The sequence below is a fragment of the Vicugna pacos genome, chromosome 24 (assembly GCF_048564905.1).
Source record: "Vicugna pacos chromosome 24, VicPac4, whole genome shotgun sequence".
NCBI lineage: Eukaryota > Metazoa > Chordata > Mammalia > Artiodactyla > Camelidae > Vicugna > Vicugna pacos.
The window spans coordinates 2,897,370-2,919,907 of NC_133010.1; the positions used below are offsets into that span (position 1 = coordinate 2,897,370).

The 22,538-nt window shown below is 40.1% G+C and overlaps 1 protein-coding gene across 1 annotated transcript in view; it reads left to right on the forward strand.

Moving 5' to 3' along the window:
- The window catches only part of LOC140688965 (uncharacterized), a 56,141-nt gene extending 38,360 nt beyond the window's left edge, over positions 1 to 17,781 (forward strand). Inside the window, exons 2-3 of the mRNA XM_072948944.1 lie at positions 16,061 to 16,148; positions 17,369 to 17,781. Coding sequence (XP_072805045.1) covers positions 16,061 to 16,146 — 86 coding nt within the window. The 3' untranslated portion in view covers positions 16,147 to 16,148; positions 17,369 to 17,781. The remainder of the gene's footprint in view (positions 1 to 16,060; positions 16,149 to 17,368) is intronic.
- The last annotated feature ends 4,757 nt before the right edge of the window (positions 17,782 to 22,538 follow it).

Sequence of the window (22,538 nt, forward strand, 5' to 3'; positions counted from 1 at the left end):
GACTAGATGTTGGGAGGGAGGCTGCTGAAGAAAGTAAGAGGTGGCAATTGCTAGGGATACTGAAGAGAGAGACAAAAACAGATTAAAGCCGATAAACTGAGTACAAATACCCTCAAAAGAGTAAGAATCCCTCAGTGTTTTGAGCCACTTAGTGTAAGGGAAACAAAATCACGTGGATCCAAAGCTCTTGAGCATATGAGTATTGTGGGTGGGAGGGTTTCATCATAAAAGTGTTGAGAAATGACCTCTTCGTTTCCCTTGACTTTCCCAGTAAGTATGGGGAGCAGAAGCGAAAACCCCCTGCTTCACAGTTGAAGGTGCTGTTTTGTGCAAAATTGACCAAAGTTTGGAGACCAGTCATCAGCGTTGCTGGCAAATGAAGAGGCTTCTGGATTGGGTGGGGCACTTGCTGTGACTTGCAGGTGACCTGCTGGCTGGGGGCTGTGAGGCGGGCAGTAGGTTTGCAGGGTGGCCCAGGCATAATCCCTGGCTCTGAGGCTGCCGTTCTGATTAGCATACCTGGGCACATGCAGTCCTAATGGGGAACCTCGGGATGTGGCCTGGGACACCTGCTGTGCTGAGGGCGAGAATTGGGCTCCCCTGAGGGGGTGTCCCTGCAGAGAGTGGAATGGTCCTCCTGCAGAGGAGGAAGAGCCTCTGAGCTGGTGGTCGGATGCACAGGGAAGACCAGCCTTAGCACTGAGGTTCCCGGGAGCCGGAAGACATACAGTGGCCGAAACCAACTTTTTCCTGTGACACTGGAGGTAAAAGATGCCGAAAAGGCAGGCTAAGGTTAGACACTGTGGTGGGTTATGAGTGACAGGAAAGGACTGTTCAGGTAGGCACGAGAGAACACTGTGGGCCTCACAGCTGGGGCGTCACGCTGAAGGGAAGAGCAGAGTTATAGACTTTGCCACTTATTAGCTGTGTGACATTGAGCAATATCACCCCACCTCTCTCTATATATATCTTCATTTGTAAAGTGACCGAGTGACAAGCTATGTCATCAGAAGGCTTAGTTAAGCTCTGATCCTCTTTGTCCAGTCATGTCAGTGCTGCCCTGCAAGGTTCTGTAGCGACTGCTCTTACCCTGAGAAGGGAAGGAGTTGAGGGACATTGTAGCGCCCAAGGGCAGGAAGGGGTTGCTTTAAAAGCAGACATGTAACCGCCTGCAGCTGCAGACCTGCAGGCAGTTTGGTTGTCGGTCCTTGAGAGGACTTTGGAGTCCTTAGCATCGTATTAAGTCTTGTTTTCCCTTGGGGACCGGATTTGACTTTGCAGATTGGTGTTGAAGATTTGGGCTTCCGGCAAAGCTGTTTTCAGAAATGGGTATATACGTAAAATATCGTATAAAATCAAGTGATTTATTTAGCGTGTGCGACTTTGCAGCTGTTAGGAACAACTCTGTTGGCCTGGTCTCCCCGGAGGACACCAAGGTTCAGCAGAGCGTACGGGAAGGCAGGTAGCCTGCAGTACTGCTGCGGGGGTTTCTCCCCAGCAGGATGCTTTGCTGAGTTGACTCTTCTATGAGTTTGGTTGCCAGAGGAGCAGACATCAAATTAATGAGTTCTGGAGGGGTTGCATAATGACAGGAAGAAAAAGGAACCCGTAGTTTTTCCGAAACAAAACATGCTTTTGGTTCCTGATTCAGTGTGTTCCATTACAGACTTGATGAGTTGTGTCTATTCTGGGACTTCATTGAAATAAACGTTCAGCCTAAATGTTAAGGGTTATGTTTTACTTGGCTGGAGGACTCGAGCCGGAATGACAGCCACTCAGATCACTCTGAGGGACTTCTCCCAAGAGGTAGCGGAGGAGGTAGGATATATAGAAGCTTTACGAAAAAGACCAGGTAATTGGAACAATAAAATTTTGCTTGTTATCTAAAGAAAACCAGATATCAAAAGTTCAAGTATTTAGTGCTTTTCTATGTATGGTGGGAAGCAAACATTTGGGTCATTGAAAGAATTCCTCTGGCTGGCACCTAGCTATCTAGGGCCAGTGTCCTGTCCTTTCTTTCTCTGAGTCCGCTCAGAGGGCACCTCTGTGAGTGGCTGAGAGGCCGGGCTGCAGGTATGTCCTCACTGGGGGTTGGCAGCATCTGCTCATGACTTGGATTCAGCATTCTTTGTTTCCTGACCTGGTTGCAGTATTTTCATTCACAGTGTAGTATTTTCATTCACAGTGCTCCCCCTTGGTCCTAAATTCGACCAACATTTTGAGAGACATTTCATGACCAATTTTGTCCATGGTGCTATAATGGCTCATTCCTAGCTCAGGAGAAGAATCTTCTGAGTTGCCATTCAAGGTGTTAGTTTTTTTTTTATCAGATCCTGTTGATACTAAAAGTTCTCTGGATCACATGCCTTACTAGTCTATTATTATCCTGGAACTGTTTCCCCTTCATTGCTCATTCCCATACCTAGAAACACTATTATATGTATTTTATTCAGGTTAATAAATTTTATCTGTTTCTTCAAGATGTTTAGCCATCATCAATCTTGTAGGCCTGTTACAGATTGGGAAATGTAATAGACAACAATTTTATAAAATAGACAGGATAAAAGTAATACAGCTAGTAACGTTAATGAAATCACGAGTAAGAATTTAATAGTCGAGAAGTTGTATTTTGGGGTTAAAATTTTGCTTGCGTTTTTGATTGAGTTTGATCTTATAAGAAAGTTCATACTTATGGTCAGGGTCAGAGCAGGTATTAATTAGCCAGGTGAAGTCTCCAACCTTCTAAGATCAACAGTGGCCTATACAGAACTATAATTTCTTTTGAGAATAACGTTGCTGAGGGCTATCTAGTTAGAGCCTTGGAGTAGGGAATCCCACCAAGGTAACACAGAAGTACTAGACATAGGTAATTTATCATAAACTTAACAATTGGAGTAGTACATAATCAAAGGTTGGAGAAATTAACAAAGTAATTGTTATACAGACCTGGTCCGTTGTCTTGGGTCAGCTGTCTATCTCAGATGTCGTCTTCTTCTCATCCTGGCCTGGTAGCTTTTTCTCCATTTGGGCATTGTTTTAAGGTGAGCAGTGCTCTATAGGACAGTGCACTGCAGGGGCTGTTTCTGATAGGAAATGAATCCGAGAGTCCGTTTCCTTCAGCTTTGGTGTGTATGGTCTAGTTAAGAGTCCCTGATAAAGGGACCTTCCATTCAGGTTGTAGACAGTTCTTTAAGTCATGCCTGTTCCAGTATGTATAATCCCCTGCCTGCAGGTCATGGGGCATTGGAACTTTACCCAAGGATAGATTACTGAGCTTCAGAAACAAACCTAGAGTATCCTTTTCATAATTCAATTAAACTGTACAGCAATGTGACATAACAGCAAGGAATGGTCTGGGAAGTGTCTTAGTAAATATGGACCTCAATTAAGAAAACTAGAATTTAATATCCACTATAAAATAATCATTTTTCTCTCTAAAGTTACCCTCAGTTTTCTCAAATAAAGCCAAATGAAGATTTATTTCTTTACAAGTTAAGACTGATTATTTGATCATATAGGCTTTTTTACATTGGCTGTGTTGGAAGTTTTAATATGGAGTCTCAGGGTAGAATGTTAATAAGGTTTGCTAAGGCCAGGAAAGCCACATCAAGGCTTTCATGGGTTTCTGCCTTACAGATTTAGGTAAATTCTTTTCTCTTTAAAATCCTGAAAATACCTTTATTGTACTATATCTGTGAGGAGATGAACTTCCTAATTTGTCTGATAGAGCCACTGGGGGCCTAAGTGTTTTTAGTTTCTTGAGGGATCAGATAGAGAGAAAAGATAACTGTTCCAAGTCAGATTACATAGGTATAGTTTATCAAATTGCTGTGAACCATAACTAGCTTAAGGAGAAGAGATTCTTTATGTCTGGGAAACAGGTTAAAAGCCAGTAGTATTTCAAACAATATCAAAAATTATAATCATATTAACCAGTTTACTCAGTCCCATGTAACTAATTCTTTTAATGAGAGTTTTCATTAGAACTTTAAAATTTCTTACCCAGTTTAGTTCAGTGCTATAGTTTGAAATTTATTAGAAATCAGTAAATCTCCTTGAATAGAAAGCATTTTGCAAAATCATCAGAAGAAAACAATTAACTGTCTATAAATAACAAAAGATTTAAAAGCATGGTTAAACACTGTTACACTAAAATCGATAAAGAAATCTGTTCACTATACCAATAATTATCACTGGTAACATTTCAGATATACCAGAATTTTAGGGAGTCCATATAATTTCTACAATATCTATATTAATAATATTTTCTCATTCAATATAACCTTAGAAGTTTTATGATTCATTTGACAATACCATGTTATTTAACATGCCAAATTAATTTTACTAGTTTAAAATCTCTCTTTGGGATGTTTCAGGGTTCCTCTGTAGCATCCCAAACTTAACTGGAGATTAAAAGAATTTTAATTAGAATTTGATATTTGGGGAGCTTGTTAAAAGATTTCAGAACACTTGGTCAGATAAACATAAAGAACACTGTAAAGCAGTACTAATTCATTAACAAGAAAATACGTCAAAGATAAAGGCAGAACAAATCAGCTAAGTGGTATAAGAAGTTTTATAATCTGTTATTGAAGGTGGATTAACATTTTAAGAAAATATTTTCCTCTTAACAGAGAGAAATCCAAATTTAATCTTGTACCAGCTTACTTCTAAGATTCATTTACTTTGCCCAATTTGATTCAAAACTTAGCCAATTCTGACCACGTACAAAACTTTTTCCTCAGGTTTCCTCTTCCACAAGCCTTCCACAGCTTTCTATACTCATATTAGTGTGTGCCTTATTTTCTCTTCCATTCAGAAGTAACCAGCTTCCAGAGAAAGTCACTATTTTTCATTAACAAAATATAATTCCATTCTTATATCTTCCTTTACACATTTATCTTACTTTCCTAGGATACTGAGATCATTCCCTTACTAATAGAGACTATTTCAGGGTGGCACCAATCATTTATTAATATTTCTAAACACCTTTATTTTCACTGTAAGAGGAAGTTAAATGTTAAGTAATTCATATTTCAATCTTATTTTATCTGAAAATGGCATAGGTATTTAATAAAATCCTATCATTTAACTTAATTTAGCACAACTCTAGAATTTGCAGATATTTAGAGATTATCTTAAGCATACATTTTAAAAATATATTTTAAATATTTACCCAAAGCTCTCACCTCATTTGCATTTAATTTACTTAAAATTTTACCACACCACATTAATATTGTTTTTTTTTTTGACAAATCTGCAACAGATATAACAGGATTTTATTTGATTTTCATTAAACCTAGGTACAGTAAAGGTAGTATACTTAATATTGATGACTTTAAAGATGTCTATATTAATGAGAACATACTTAAACTAAACAATATCAAATATTACCTTAATATTGAATATTTTCCATTTCACGTGACGCTGAAAATCAATTTGTTCAGTTTTTATTTTAAAAATAATTTTTAAGCTCTTATTTTTTACATCAATTAAGCAAAGCTCTTTGACTTTGATTTTTTTTTTAGCAGTAGAAATATCTCACATCTATAATGTGTACGCAGGCTTATAAACAGACAAAAGCTAGAGATCTCATAGCTTCACTTTAAAACTTACTTATAATATAGGTATAATAATAGTTGCAGTAAGCTGAATTTGCTTGCTCAAATCACTAAGGCTTACTATTTATGAAGCAGAGTTAAGATTTCTTCACAAAGTCTGAAGGACCTGTCAGAGTTCTGAGTTCTCAACTGCCAAAAATTTCTTGGCCTTAAGTTCTATTTTCTTTGAGGTAATTAGGCTCAGTCCTAGGTCACTGTTTGTTGTATTTATATTTCTGATCTGCAAGACAAAGACACTCTCTTCCAGGTCCCCAGAGAACTGCTCTGTCACCCAGACCCAATTTTATCTCCTTAATTGGCATTTTTGTGTCAGTGAGAAGAGCTGTAAACAAAGAACTCCATGTTTTAAAACTTTAAGCTTTACTTTATCATGTATTCCAAAGCTTGCATCAGGCATTTAGTAAGGTCTCTTTTCCTTGTGTTATAAGTTAATCTCAGGGTAAAACTCTAATTATATTTTTTTATTAGCCACTCAATATTAGTTTTTATATTTACTTTATATTGGACGGCTCATGTATCAATATTGGTTTCCTTTAATTAGTTCAATTAATATTTTCAGAGGGACAGATATGTGCCCAGCCTTATAATACCAAGAAGGGGAAGCATTTTTCCACTGAAACATATCTATCCCACAACATAAGCAAAAGGATTGTATAAAGACCATTTAAATATACCAATTTCACAAACTTTTATCTCAATTTTATTAAATCTTATATCTTTAATTTTTATATTTATTAGGTTTAATCAATATTTATTTCTAGAAGGAGTGCCAGAAGCCTTTTTTTTTTGTGCATTGTATATAATTTTATAGACATCTCTAGGATGCCCAAGTTTCAGACAAAGAGCTTAGGCCCTTCTTAGTTTTTAACTTGATTAATTGGTCTGTTGTCCCAATTATTGATCAAGTATTTCAGTCTATGTATACATATAATTTAAACTGCGGTAAATAAAACGGACTTAATTGAACTTTAATGTTCGGGGGTGTAGGTGATCTCTTTGGCCCTTTTATTTTAACTTTACGTAGTGTAGTATCAAAACCTTGTATCTAAATCCAAAAATGTCCATTTTATTTATCTCATTCAAAATAACAATATAAAAATATATATCCATTTGGGATAAGCCACTTATCTTTTTTTTTTCACATTTTTACAATCCTTTTTCCAGTTATTCGAACTAATTAACATTAATTATTCTAAGTTTTTATTAGCATATCTAGAAACATTTATATGAAATGAAAAACACAAATGTAGCTTTTCAAACCAGTTTTATTTTTTTAACTAAGTTCTTAGGTTACACATTAGATATATTTTTCTACCTTTAAACTTGATTTTAATAGGTACCAATAAAACAGCTGTTTATAATGATATCTCTTTAAACTTTCACCAATTTAAAGGTTTTTCCAAATTAAAGGATCCATAATATGGCCGTCAATTTTTATATATACATATATAGTGATATTAAACCAATAAGTTGAAGAGGCTCTTCCACATGAGAGTGGGGGTGTTGCCTAAATAAAATTCAAAGGCTTACTGTCCAAAAGCTAAAGGCCTTTGTGGTCCAGGCTGATGAAGCAGAGTTTAAGATGGCAAAATATCTGAAAATTTGTACAATCAAAGAATTGCTTACAATCCAATTTATTTGCATGGCCACCATATGTACAAAATACTTGAACCTTTTGTATGGCAGAGTCCAAGGTTTCCTTTAAAAAAAAAAGTACACATATATACGCATACATACACACACTTAAAACACCCAGAGAAAGATAAAACATTTATATTTCAAGGACACAGGAAGAGAAATCCAAGTTCCCCATAAAGGGGATTTTGGTATTATAAGTTCAGAATTCCAAAAAATGTTTTTATCAGGCCTGTTTAGTTACTTTCAGAGTGAGTTTTTTTTTTTCTTATTACCAATTAATGTTGTAAATTTTGTATGTACATAAACCTGTCTGGGGTAACAGTTGGAGGATGGCAATGTGTCATTTCTTATTTTTTTTTTCTGTTTTTTATTTTTTTGGAAAGTTCTTTTCCCCATTGTAAGGTCGGGTTCTCAGAATAAATTTGCTAGTAAGATTTCCTGCAGGGACAACTCTGTGGCATTAAGTCTTTCCTTCTACCACTCCTGGAAGATTCTCTGACACCCGAGAAATCTGTTACCAGGCAGGAGGAGGGCCTCATTTTTGGAGTTGAAAGGTTCCTAATAAGAGTTTTAATTCTATACTGAAAAATTAAATGGAGGTAACCAAATTGAGGAAAACATTAGACCAGACTCATACCTAACCACTCAGTCCTGAACCCAGTGTCTTTCAACTTGGGACGTCCCACTCGGGACGTCTCCACTAGGTGAGTATTTTCCTCATATGTTTCCACCGGACACACTTCGGACGTCTCCTCAAGGTGGGTATTTCCTGTTATCTTTCAACCAGACCCCACCCAGTATGTCTCCTTTGGGTTGGTAATTCACCCCAGTTTCTTTCAACTGGAGGGCCACGTACCTGGAAACACTGCCAGATAAAACTCAGGATCATCAACCAATATGTGAGATCCAAGAAACAGGAGAGACTCACCCATATTCATCTGGACTCCCCGAGGAGGCCGATGGGCACAAAGGGCCACTGCTGGTACCAAGGCTCCGGTTACTCGGAGAGTTGAGGTGGAGAGAAGTCTGCTGTTGGTCCCTTCATGGTGTCCAAAACTGTTGACTGAAACACATGTGCAGCCTAAAAGTTAAGACTTATGTTTTATTTGGCGGGAGGATTCGAGCCGGGATGACAGCCTCTCAGATCTCTCTGAGGGACTGCTCCCAAGTGGTTGAGGAAGAGCGAGGTTATATAGGAGCTTTACAACAAGGACCAGGTTGTTGGAACAATAAAAGATTGCTTGTTATCTAAAGAAAGCGAGGTATCTCAAGTTCAAGAATGTAGTGCTTTTGTATATACGGGAGGAAGCAAATATTTAGACTCATTGAATCCATTTTTTAGACAAGCACCTAGCTATCTAGGGCCAGTAGCCTGTCCTTTCTTTTTCTGAGTCTGCTCAGAAGGCACCATGGTGAGTTGCTGCATCGGATGGGCTGCAGGCCTGTCCTAGCTGGGTGGTGGCGGCAGCCTTTAATGACTTGGTTTCAGTATTCTTTGTTTACACACATGGTTGCAGCATTTTCATTCACATTGTAGTATTTTCGTTCACAGACTGATTATGGATAATCTGCAACCTTGGAAAGCAACCGAGATGGAATTACTGCAGGTACCTTCTAATTAATAAGCCATGTGAAAACATAAACATGGAGGAAGCATACATTTGGATTTGGTGGTATAGGGAAGGGTTTCTGAACATTACAGGAGAACGCAAGTCAGAATTCCTTAAGTCCACCTGTCTTTACTGTAGTGGTTTCTGAGAACAGATTATGGTAATTAACCAACAATGACATACGTTGGCACACATTGCATTTAAAAGCTGGCCGGCTGCAAACTTGTGTATTGGACAGGTGGAATTCATAGGCAAGTGGTCAGGTGGATGGGAGAGAGTTGGAGCCAAGGCCTGGGCCCAGATTCCGGTTAAAATCGCCATTTCCTCACCATAGGGTCTTGGACTAGAATGTAAACTCTCTTAACCTGTTGGAGAATCTGTGAAACGGGCATGATAATATTCGTTTCTTCCTGGGAATGTTGTAAGTTCTAAAGAGTATTATAGCACACATGAAGCACTTAACACACTGGCACTTAGCAGTGTTCACTGTGTGGGGCCACCCCGCTTAGCATGCGTCAGAGCAGTAAAGGCAGCATATGTCGGTTGAGGATGCACTGGTAGCCCTTTGAATAGGTTGTGAATTTGGTGATTTCCTTTAATCTTTGTAACTCTGTGTGCCATGGGCAGTTATTTTCATGGACAGATGAGGAATCTCAAGGTAAAGAAGACTGGGTAATTTGCCCAAAGTCAGACCAGAATTTTGGATGCAGGGGTCTCGATTCAGCATGGGACCCTGGGCCTTCTGCCCTCTCCGTTCAGCACCAAAGCTAGATGTGGGTTCGGCTGTTTCCCAGCCCAGAATATCTGGCAGGCCGCAAGACACACCAGGCCCTGCGCTGCTTGAGCAAAAACTCCGGAGCAGAGGCAGTTAGAAAAGGGATAAACATAAAAACAGATGACTGCAAACTGTGATCAGCTCTGAGAAGGAAAGGAACACGTCTCACCGTGCAGAGCTGAGAGCTTTCTCGTCGGGGCTGCTCTTGGGGCGTTCATCTCAGCTAAACAAACTCTGCTGCTGCACCAAGGCAGGAAGGCAGGGCGCGTGTTGCCAGGTAGACAGGGCTTCATTGATCATCGTACTCATTCCCCATTAAGCGGCAGCTGTCACTGGCACTTACCTAGTAAACAGGTGTCGGCCATAATCATCACGCACTTTGCTTGGTAGTTTTATTGGCCCCAGCATTGAGATGAGGTCATTGAAGCTGGGGAGTTTGCTGCATGCCTGTTAATACCTTGGAAATATCCCCACTGGTCTTTCAACCTAGACTGGTGTGGCTGTCATGCCCCAGCCCTGTGAATGGCATCATGTAGCTTCCCCCAAATGGCTCAAATAACTGATATTGATATGCTTAATTCGTAGGAAATGGTATGTCACAATAAGAGAAAAAGGTAGTAAGAAATTGTTTGGAAAACTAGAAAAATACCAATTCTTCCCCTGCTGGGGGAGCATAATCTGTGTCAATTACACCACTCACTGCCTGTCATCTCCTCCCTGCCGACTCCGCGTTCAGAAGCCACTCTGAGCCTATGAAGAACATTTTGCCTCATGACAGTTTTGACTAGGACCTGCGACATCTCTGTCCCTGGTTAACTCTCTCTACAAAGCCATTTAGGTTTTTTCCAGGCTCCTCCGCTAAGATGAAGGAATAGCCCCTTTAAACTTCTTGTTGCAGCTCCTTAATGAAGATCTTGGGAAGGAATCCCAGCCAACACCTGGGAGGTATGCACACAGTGACTGCAACCTCAGCATTTTGTGAAGTTCAGAATCAGGGGGGTGGGTGACTCAGGAAAGGCTTTTTTAAGGTAACAAGGGGAAAGTGAAAGGACGCAGGGTGTGTGAGAAAGAAGCATCTCAGTCCCAGCCAGCAAGGCACCTGCGTTCAGGATGGTGCGTGGAGAGTGCAGATTTCTCACAAAGAAAGAAGTGGTGGGATGGGAGGGAGGACAGTTAGGTATTTATTGGGGAGTGAAAAAGTGGGCTGAACATTTTCTGGATGAACAAGAGGATTGTGACTTGATCTGCTTGTATTTTGGAGAGAAGGGTTTTGTGGAGACAGGCCTAGGGAGAACGCTCTCTGGCTGGTGAGTCAGCACAACAGAGAAACACAGAGAACCGGGAAGAACCCAACGCCCTTGCTGGGGGAGAGGCTACCCACCAATTGAAGTTCTGGAGGCTGCTTCTGTCCCTTAGCTGGGGCCTCAGAGTTCCCTTCACAACCCAGTACTGTTGACACAAGAAGAAAAAAACGGGAGGCATGAGAAGTGCTGTGACCCATGTTTTGGTTGAGGCCCTGGGATATGCCCAACCAGATTTTGTTCCTTGGCTTCGTGCAGTAAAGAATTCAACAGCAAGCCAGTGTTGAGTAAAGGTAGATTTATTCAGAGAGATACATTGAAAGGCAAGAGAAACGTCACGAGGTGTGGGGGTTTGATGCTCAGATTAAAAGTGTGTACACACTTCACAGACAGAGTGAGGGCCTTCTCCGAAGAGGGAGAGAGAGTGATGACCGCGAGGTGGTGCTGTGTTGCTAGTTTTCTTGGGCTTGGTGGTTTCATATGCTAATAAGTAGAAGGACTAGCCTTAGGGCAAGGGGCTGGGATTCCCAGGGAGTTGGCCATTTCCCACACTGTGACCTTTTGTGGCTAGCCTTGGGACTGCCATTGTGCCTGGGGCATGTTATTCACCATGTTACTATTACAATGGGTGTTTAATGAAGCTGAAGATCTGCTAGAAGTTAAATCTCTTCATCCTGAGCCTCAAGGCCTATTGGGGTTGAATCCTTCACCATTTTGATGTTAATTGCTGTGGCCTTCCTAGAATGGCTGTGCTCTGCTCCCTTCCATCCTGTCTCACTGTGATGACACAGAGAGAGCAAAGGCCGGGCCCTGCCTGTGCTCCTGCATTTAACAGCGGGAGGTGTGGGGTGGGCTGAGGATGACTCTGAGTGGTGAGAAGGATGTTTCAGATATTCCCACGTGAGACATGGGGACCTGCCAGCAGCCACCGCAGATTTATCTCACGGGCATTATCGCTTGTGTTGTTAGGGAAACAAAGGGCCAGCCAAGAAACAAGCACCAATCAGAGGGTGTGAGTACTGAGATTTATTACGCCGGTGGCCTCAGAGGGGCTTCTCTGCTCCAGAGCTCTGAGCACCAACAAGACCTGCACATGAGGTTTTATAGGGTTAATTACAAGTATGGGGCTATTAGCCAATAAGGCGCAAACAAGAAAAAGCAAGGAATCAGTACACTGAGGTTTATCAATTTGGAACAGATCACGTTACTGACAATTGTTGACCTTGGAATTACGAGTTAGCTTGTTAGCCCAGTAAACTGACTCTAAACTTCAGGTTTACCAGGTAGCCCAGAAAAACGTAGATCAGTAAACCGACACTTATCACACTTGGATATGTGACTTAGCTTGTTAGCCCAGCTGGGCTTTTCCTTCACAGTGTCACTTATCTTTTCTATTTTTCTTTTTATATTTTTAAGTATTTAATCCAAACTTAATATCAGGGTTTTTTGGGGACAAAATTTCTCTTTATCTTTTCTTTGGGGCTCTTTTGGGGGGGTAGGTAATTAGATGTATTTATCTGTTAGTGGAGGCCCTGGGGCTTAAACCCAGGACCCCGTGCACGCTAAGCACACACTCTACCATGCGCCCCATCATCTTTTTGTTTTTGCTTTAGCTGCCAAGAATCTTACAGCTGAATTTCTAGTCGGCCTTTAACACTTGCCCTGACTTCATGGAATCCATTTTTATGAATTTATCTTCCCATGGTTTTGTTTAAGTATTGAATCTCCATTTTCTCTTCACTCTCAGTTTTGCCTTTTTGTTGTTATGCTTGTTAAGCTGTGTTTAAAAAAATTGTTTAAATTCTCTTTTAGCAGGAAGCTGAATGTAAATAAATATGTAAACATACAGCACACTTAAATGCTTTTATACATTCTAAGCTGTTTAGTAGTTACTTAAAAACCGAATTGAATATTAAAGTGATAACATTTTTAAATTATTTTTTAATTTTTTCTAAAGATATAGCTGTTTTAAAATATGATATAAGTTTCACGTGTACAATAGATGCTCCAATTATTGTTACTGTAAAACATTGGCTGTATTCACTGAGTTGTAAGATACATCCCTGTAGCGTGATTACATTACATGTTGCAGTTTGTATAAGAAAGTTGGGTAATGCAGAGTCTGGGACTTGGCTGTGTCTGACCCAGGTTCACACTCACCCTGCCTGTCAGAGCTCAGGCCCTCACTATTGTCTGCAGGGGAGCAAGTGGAGGCAGCTCTCATCAGCGCTGGCACCACCCTCTGAGTGGCAGTGACAGTAGTGATTGTGTGTGGACGTGCAAAGTGTTGTTCCAAGAGCTTAACATGCATTTTTGCATTTAATAATTAAAGCCCTCCTGTGAGAAAGTGTTTTATGTTTTTAATGAATAATACATTTTATTTTGATATTGATAGATTTCAAACCTCCGGAAAATTTACATGAGTAGTACAATAAACGCTTAGATACAGTTCACTTTAAAGGGCAGTATTTGGCCTTTTTTGTCTGGCTTATTTTAGCATAATGTTTCAACTTTCATCCATATTGTAGCCTGAATCAGTACGTTATTCTTTTTGTTTGATAATATACTTTTTCTTTTTTTTTCTTTTTTTGTCTATTTAAAAATATTTTCATTGAAGTCTAGTCAGTTTATAATGTTGTGTCAGTTTCTTGTGTAGAGCACAATACTTCAGTTAAATAGGAACAAACCTGTATTCATTTTCATACTCTTTTTAAACATAAGTTACTATAAGATATTAAATATATTCTCCTGTGCTATAGAGTATAAACTTGCTGTTTATTCTTTACATACTCAGCATCTGCAAATCTTGAACTCCCAATTTATTGCTTCCCACACCCTCTCCCCTCTGGTAACCATAGTTTGGTTTCTATGTCCCTGTGTCTGTTTCAGTTCTGTAGATAAGTTTATCTTTTTGTTTCTTTGTTTTTTTGTTGTTGTTGTTGTTGTTGTTGTTTTGATTCCACATGTGAGCGATCTCATATGGTATTTTCTTTTCTCTTTCTGGTATACTTCACTTAGAATGACATTCTCCAGGTCCATTCATGTTGCCGCAAATGGCATTATTTTATTCTTATTTTATGGCTGAATAGTAGTCTGTTGGACAAATAAGCTACAACCTCTTTATCCAGTCATCTGTCACTGGACATTTATGTTGTTTCCATGTCTTGCTATTGCAAATAGTGCTGCTGTGAACATTGGGGTGCTTCTTTTTGAATTATGGATCCTTTTGGATATATACCCATGAGTGGGATTGCTGGGTCATATGGGAGGTCAATTTTTTTCTTTTGAGGAACCTCTATACAGTTTTCCACAATTGGCTCCACCAAACTGCATTCCCACCACAGTGTAGGAGGGTTCCCAATTCTCCACAGCCTCTCCAGCATTTAGTGTCTGTGAATGTCTGAATGATGGCTATTCTGACTGGTGAGAGTTGATACTTTATTGCAGTTTTGATTTGCATTTCTCTGATAATGATATTGAGCATTTTTTCATGTGCCTATTGGCCATTTGTATGTCTTCATTGGAGAAATGTTTCTTTAGGACTTCTGCCCATTTTTGAATTGAATTGTTTGTTTTTCTTTCTTATTACGTGTAAAAGCTATTTACATATTTTGAAAATTAAGCCCTTGTCAGTTCATTTATTGCAAATATTTTCTCCCATTCCATAGGTTGGTTGTCTTTTAGTTTTGCTTACTGTTTCCTTAGCTGTGCAAAAGCTTGTAAGTTTAATTAGATCCCACTTGTATATTTTTGCTTGTATTTCTATTGCTTGAGTAGACTGCTCTAGGAAAACATTGCTGAGTTATATGTCAGATGTTTTGCCTATGGTTGCTTCTAAGAGGTTTATAGTGTCTTGTCTACATGTTTAAGTCTTTAACACATTTTGAATTCATTTTTGTGTATGTTGTGAGGGAGTAGTCCAACTTCAATGATTAAGATGCAGCTGTTCAGTTTTCCCTACACCATTTGCTGAAGAGGCTGCCTTTACTCCATTGTATGTTCTCACCTCATTGTCAAAGTTTCAATGACCAAAAGTTTGTGGGCCTATTCTTGGTAATTTTGTTTATCCGTTCATTGATGGATGGATATTGTTAGTAACTCTTGGCTACTCTGAATGATACTGCTATGAATATTGATGTGAAAGTTTTTGTGAGAATATGTTTTCATTCTTTTGGCTGTACAGTTGGCCCGCCATATCTGTAGTTTCCACTACATGGATCTAGATGGCTGATTGTAAAGGGACTCGAGCATCCTTGGATTATGGTATCCCGGGTGGGGGATTCCTTAAACCAACCCCCCAAGGATACTGAGGGATGACTGTATATATAGGAGTTTAATTGCTGAGTCATATAACTCTAAGCTTTTGAGGAAATACCAGACTTCTCCAAAGAAGCTGCACCATTGTCCCTTTCCCCTGGCTACATATGAGGTTTCTCTGCCTCCTGACTGACACTTCTTATTGTCCATGTTTTGATTATAACCAGAATAGTGGGTGTAAAATGAGGTCTTATTTTGATTTTGATTTGGTTAGTGATGCTGAGCATCTTTTCAAATGCGTATTGGCCATTTGTATATCTATTTAAATTCGTGGTAAATTTAAAAATTGGGTCTATTTTTTTGTTTTGTTCAGTTCTAAGCATTTGTTATATATCCTGGGTACTACTCTCTTATTAGATACATGCTTTGCAAAATTTTTCTCCTATTCTGCACATTGTCCTTTCACTATAGATTTTTAAACATTAAAACAATTTCTTTACAGGGGAGGTAATTAGATGTATTGATTTATTTTATTTTTCTTGCTAAGCACACACTCTATCACTTGAGATACCCATTTCCCCTGTCATTTCACTTTCTTGATGATGTCCTTTGTAAGAAAAGGGTTTTAATTTTGATGAAGTCGTTTATCTGCTTTTTCCTTCTTTCACTTGTGCTCTTCATACTGTAACTAGGAAACCAAAGCCTATGGTAAGATCACAAAAATTTATACTCTGTCTTCTTTTAGAAAGATTATAGGTTTAGTTTTTACGTTTCTGTCTGTGGTCTATTTTGAATTAATTTTTATTTGTTATATAAAATATGGCTGTCCAGATTCCAGATTGATCCTTTTGCCTGCAGATACCCAGCTGTTCCTGCACCATGTGTTGAATAGACTATTCTTTCAATGGAGTGTTGTTGGCACCATTGTGGAAAACTGTCTGTAAATGTAAGTTTTTTCCCCATGGGTTTTTATTGTGTCTCATTGGTTTATTTATCCAAACTTATGCCAGCACCATACTGACTTGTGTACTATAGCTTTTTAGTACACTTTAAAGAGAGTCCTCCAACTCTGCTCTTCTTTTTCAAGGTTGTTTTGACTGTCCTGGGCCCCTTGCACGTCCATATGAATTTTGGGATCAGTTTGCCAATTTTTACAAAGAAGTCAGCTGGAATTTTGATAGGGATTCCACTGAATATGGAGATCACTTTGAGGAGTCTTAACATTTTTAATAATATTGTCTATATTTCCATGAAAATGGGATGTCTTCCATATAAGTAGATCTTTTAAAATTTATTTTGGTGATACTTCAAATTTTCAATGTACAAATCTTGTAAATTTTTGTTAAATGTATCTCTCATTTTAGTTTTAATGCTGTTGTAGATGGAAAGGCTGAGTTTCTTATAGGTGGGACTATATATCAATCTTCTTATCTCTAGAATTCCTTCACAGCAAATACCCTAGGTTTATATTTGCTAAATAAATCTATCCACAACTATTCCCCGCCCTGTGTTATAAGAAACCAAGACCCAAGTTAAGCTATCTGAACACCTATGTGGAAGTGAGAAATGAGACACTTGGGTGGGGCTTTGTGCAGATGATACTGAGAGCTTATTCAGGATGGCTTCTTCTTAATTCCTTTTAAACAACCCTTTAAGGTGTATTTAGTCAGATACATTAAGAACATTCCCTTTTGATATGCAGAGGAGTTAAGACTATCATTTTAAAATAATTTCTAGTGAGAGTGTTGTACTTGAAACCTAATTTGCATCAATCTTTGAAGATTTATGTTTCAGGAGCTTTGACTAAAGAACACCTGTCTTTATTCAATAATGACAACTAAATGCTCAAGCAACATCTAAGAGTTTGAGCAAACTGCCCCCACCCCGTAGTGCTGGGTAGCTGCAGCTGTAAATGGAGTCCGTGCTTTCCTCTCCCAGTACGCTTTTGCTGATCTGCTCAAAGGGGTTCATCCAACAGTTTGTCAGTAGTCTGTTGGACAAAGTCATAAAACATTGATTGAAGGTTGCTGGAATGCAATATATTCTTATTAATATTAAGTAAGCACATATTGAGTGCTTACTGTATGATGGAATTGTCCCTCAGCCTCACATGAATATTATTTCTCTTAAAATCTCACATATTTCCTTGTTATTCTCACTTTACAGATAAGGAGACTGAGCATTAGGTCTTCTCTCTTTTGGAGGGAGCTCATTATGAATGACGGGAAATTGTAAGGAAAAAGATATTGATTCATCCTGAGAAAACATTTTTCTGAGAGTCAGCAATGAAGAAGATGATCACTGAAGAAGGTAATGATTGTTCGAATGAGACAAGCCCTGGGTTGTACGGAGTCAGCATCCCTGTCCTGGACACGGCACGTGTAGAGCTACGTGGTGGGTGAGGTGGCGCGGCTGCGCAGGGAACGCGGATGCCGGGTCATTCGGCTGTGCTCAGGCCTGGTGGGAGTTCCACCTAAGGGCAGTGGACCGTCATTGACAGATTTTAAGTAGGGGAGTGGGGTGTCCTAGTAGTTCACTTTTGTCTTGTAGAATGCTTGGAAACATTTAGAAGGCTTGGCAGGAGGTGATGTGATGAGTCAGAGTAGGGTGGCTGCGAGGTGTAGCAGTGTTCAGTTTTCAAGTGGTTTTCAGTCCCAGGTTTGTGGCTCAGTAGCCGTGTCACTTTGGATGACACACTCAAGGAAGTGAAACAATTTATCTAATCAATTGAAGCAGTGATGTACCAACCTCCCAGGACTGCTGTGGAGATCCAGTGAGATAACGTGTGCACAGTGTGCAGTGTGGTCTCCAGCACAGAGTCAGTGCTGAGTGCCAGTGAGTACCTTGTAGGTCAGGTGAGGGTGGTGGGACTCGGTGACTGAGGATATCTGGGCCCTGAAAGAGGGGTCCATTCACATCTGTGAGTGATGGGCCTGAGTTGTGAGACACAGGGAGACCTTACCCTCTGACCAGGGGCCCTGGGCAGGACGGCTATGGGAGGAGCACCGTGAGGTCAGCTCTTTCCAGGTGGAGTTGGAGGGGCCCTTGAGACATCTAAGTGCAGTGTCACGAGCTCAAACAGGAGGTCTGCGCCCGGGCTGTGCATTTTCCTATAATCTCAACCCCTGAGGACGCCAAAGTATTGATCACTGGACGTGAAGACATACTTTACAGGACAAATCAATAGTAGTATCATGTCTGTCATCAAAGCTCACGTCTCTTTATTCATCACTCACTTTGCTAATTGGGTACTTACAGAGCTCACTTCACTGTTCTCCCCTGGGCTCAGGCTCCACTGAAAAGAGCTGGTGAGTCTCCCTCTTTTCCAGAAGAAGACACATTTAGCTAGTAGACTTCTATACCTGCCCAGACTTAGGATATTTGTTTGTTGTTTTAATTCTATTTTCTGTTGGCCATGTCCTGACAGGAGAGATATTTTACATCATGGTCATGTTTCAATTAGCTGTTACTGAGAATTGCTGATCTGATCCACAGAGTATGTATTCTATTAACTTTGTAGAGTACTTATCATTTTTCTGTCTTTGCCCTTTAATTTTGTTTCCCCTTCAATGTTCTATCCTATTTGGGGCCTTATTTTTTTTTAATTAAAAAATATCTGTTAACAGTTAAGAAAACAAAACCAAATTAAAAATGCACATGAGAGCTAAAATTAGAAAAAATCTAGTGTGTTTTCTGTCTTGGCATTGGAGGTTTCTAGAAACTCGTGAAAACCTTTATTACACAAGTTGCTTAAAATGCTGATTAAGAAATAAAACCTTCCTTCTTCATCTTTCAAGCTGCACAACAAATTGTCAAGAAAGTGAGGGAAAATCCTCAGAAGCCAAGACAAACGAGAAAGCAGGGATTCTGGGAGATACACGAGCCTTAGAAGCCCTGGGGTGCCGGTTGGCTCCTGAACTGATTTTGAGTTGCCTTGACAGGGGTGCAGGAGGGGAGCCCCATGCCTCTCACACTGGGAGTTGGATGGCTGATCATATTATCGGCCAAGCCCATCCTGAAATCCTGGTTAAATAAATGGTGAAATAGGAAAAAAATATTCCTCAAGGCAAGAAATTAAGGAAAGTCAATTTTGTTGGAAGAGGGGAAAAATAACAAATCCAAAGTAAGGATATATTTTAAAGCTGTTCTGGCATGAGAGTGACCACAAACTCCTGGCAGAATAGCACAGCTAGTCCTTGATTGAGAAGATGTGTTTTGAATGAATCAGTGAACATCCATTCAGAGAAAGGCCTCCAGAGTCCTGTGGATCAAGATACTGGACCACAAACACCTCTCTTCCAAAGTCTCATTCAAATAACCACAAAGGTTTTAAAGGAAAGTAGCCATAATCATAGTTCTATTTATTGACATTACTATAAGCTAGGAATTCAGAGGTGACTATGTAGTTGTCTACTGTTTTATGGAACTTACTTTCTCTTTGGGGAGACAAAATGACATAGTTGGGTATCTTGGTGGAGGGAGGTGTTAGTCTGTTGAAATTAGCCAGGAGAGGAGATTAAGAAAACAGTGAAGGGTGGGTGAAATTTTTAGCTGAGGACAGTCTTGTTCACTTGGCTTTTAATTGCAGGCTCAATGAGCTGTCACTGGAGGGAATAGATCTTACGGAAGATGGACTTAGCTCAGGCCTCTTTGGATTGGACAAGTGAACCCGGAGAAAAACAATCAAATCTTTGCAGACATTAAAGTTCACTTGAACGTGCTCCATCCCTGAGCCAAAGATAGGACAAATATGCAGCACTTCTTGAGGACAGAGGAGTGGTTTTTAAGGTTCTCAAAGAATGAATCCCAGGGAACCGAGATGGCCAGTTGTTAAACTGAGACATTGCTCTTTGGACAGTGTACCCAGAAAGGATATTGGCCTTTTATATGTTTCCATTTCTCTTTAATACATGTCTGTTGATGAGGACGTGGGCACAAGTGTTTGACACCTTGTCGAAGCGACTTTGTGTACCTGCCTAGAAGCACGGGCACAGTTGTGGCTGCGTCATACATTTTGCAGCCCACCCATTTCCCCGGCTCTGTGATCACGGCAGAGTGGTTCCTTGTTGACCTGTCCATCTCCTCTGTGACATCATAACCCATGAAAAGACCGGAGCATATTAACATGGCTTTATTAAAATCAAAGGAACAGATCAAATATGGAGTCAGATTTATTCTTTCCTATTTCAGTAGTGCCATGGAGAAGGCAGTTTGGACAGCTTTTTGTAGTGTCCTAGTGGCCGTGTCTCTCAGATTCTGGGCGCATCTATTGAAAACCCTTCATAGCTGTCTGGCCTGCTGGAAAAGCACTCCGCCTGTTTTGCCCTGAATATGTGTTCTTTTTATAACACATCTATACTCCTTGGAAAACAACTCAATAAAAACTCAGTTGGTTTTCTGCCAGCCATGGGCAGGGTGTGGTATACCATGTTATAATTTCATATAATAATAATAATAATAATAGTAATAATAATAATAAAAGAAGTCTTAAAACAGCACTGAGCACATTGGAGAGAGTCAATAAATGCTTTCTGGCTTAAATCAAAAGTGATGACTCAGTGATTCCATGGCTGCTGTATTTGCTAAGCTAGTTACTCCTTTGCTCCATTACATATTTTTTTAACTGAAAAAGAAATACAAGCAAATGGTTAAAAAAAAAACTCAAACAGAGCACAAAAATACACAAGTGAAAGATGTTTTCCCTCAACCTCTCTTCTTTCAGCCCTCTCTGGAGATGCAACTGTTTACTATCCTTTTGGTGCTTTTCCAGATATGCTTTGCACATTCCTACCTATGTATGTAAATTCCTTTAAACTTTTTTTTTTAACTTAAAGGGATTTAAATCCTCAAGTGGCTTCTGCCCAGATAATAGAACAGAACAAATCTGACTCCATATTAGATCTGTTCCTTTGAATTTAACCCTGTCCTCTGTCTCCTAGGATTCATCTTGCTTGTAAAACAATGTTGCTTAGAGCCTAAAATATACAGGAGAGCCTATTCTGAAGGCGCTGGCCTTTAAGGATATTTAACACTATTTCATTCATAAAAAGATAACAAATTGCAGAATAGAAAAAAAACGTTTGTTTTGTTGGAGATTTACAGGGATCTGACCCAGGCAGATAGCTGCAAGAACAAAGAATTCTTACAAGAAGGAATTCCTACACCAAGAAGTTTGCAACAACCAAGCACATAGAAAAGGGCCTGAATTGGGACTTGGGGAGATGGTTTTCCATGACATTAGTTTGCCATCTAGGTCTACAGAAACTTGCTATTCCATGCCCCAACACCTGGTCTCCCAACTTATTGGCCTGTCCTGCACTGAGGAGAATGAATTTGGACTTGGTAACACTCCTATCTACCTAGAAAGCTGGGCACTGGAGCTGAGGGTTATGGAAACAGCCTAACCAAGAAACAAGCACCACTCGAATTGTTGGAGTTCTCGGATTTTTTATGCCAGCGGTCTCAGAGGGGCTTCTGCTCCGAAGTTCTGAGCACCTGCAAGACATGCACATGAGGTTTTAAAGGCTTAATTACAAGTAAGGGCGTATTAGCCAATAAGGCTTAAAGAACAAAACACAAGGAATCAGTACATTGGAACTTATCAATTTGTAAAAGATCACGTTACTGACACTTGTTGAGCTTGAATTTACGAGTTAGCTTGTTAGCTCAATAAACTGACATTATACATCAGATTTACGAGTTAGCCCAGCAGAATTTAGATCAGTAAACTGACACTTATCACACTAAGATTTGTGACTTAGCTTTCTAGCCCAGCTGGACTTTTCCTTCACATGAGTACAGCTCTCCCAAACCCAGGGAACTACTGTGAGCCCTTGATAGTTCCACTAGGGTGGGGTGTGGTTTACCCAGGAGGGATGGGGACTATGCATCAACACTCAGGCAGTCTCCTCCGTCTGGGGCTCTGATCTTGTACCACAACGCTCCCCGCCAACCCAACACCTGGGAGAGTGGAGCTAAGGCAGAGATCCTTCCTCCCTGTTTCCCAGCGTGTAAAAGGGGAATATGTACTCTTCCAAAGGTAGTTCTGAGCGACAACACCTGAGGGTGCTTTGTTCCCAGAGCAACAGAAAACCCAGCTCCTTGTGGGGGCAAAGGGTGTGATACCCGTAGGGGTTCTGCAGAAGCATCCAATGGAGGGCTGGATCAGGGAGGTAAAACTTGAGCTGCGGGCCTTGAAGGGTTACAGAAGGGTACAGAGGCAGGTGTGCAGCCTCCTTCGGGGTGCCCCAGAGGTAAAGCTTTTTCTCTCCATCTCCTCTACGACCCTCCCCTCTCCAGATCCCTCCCATCTCTCTGCTCCTCCTGTCCATCTGTC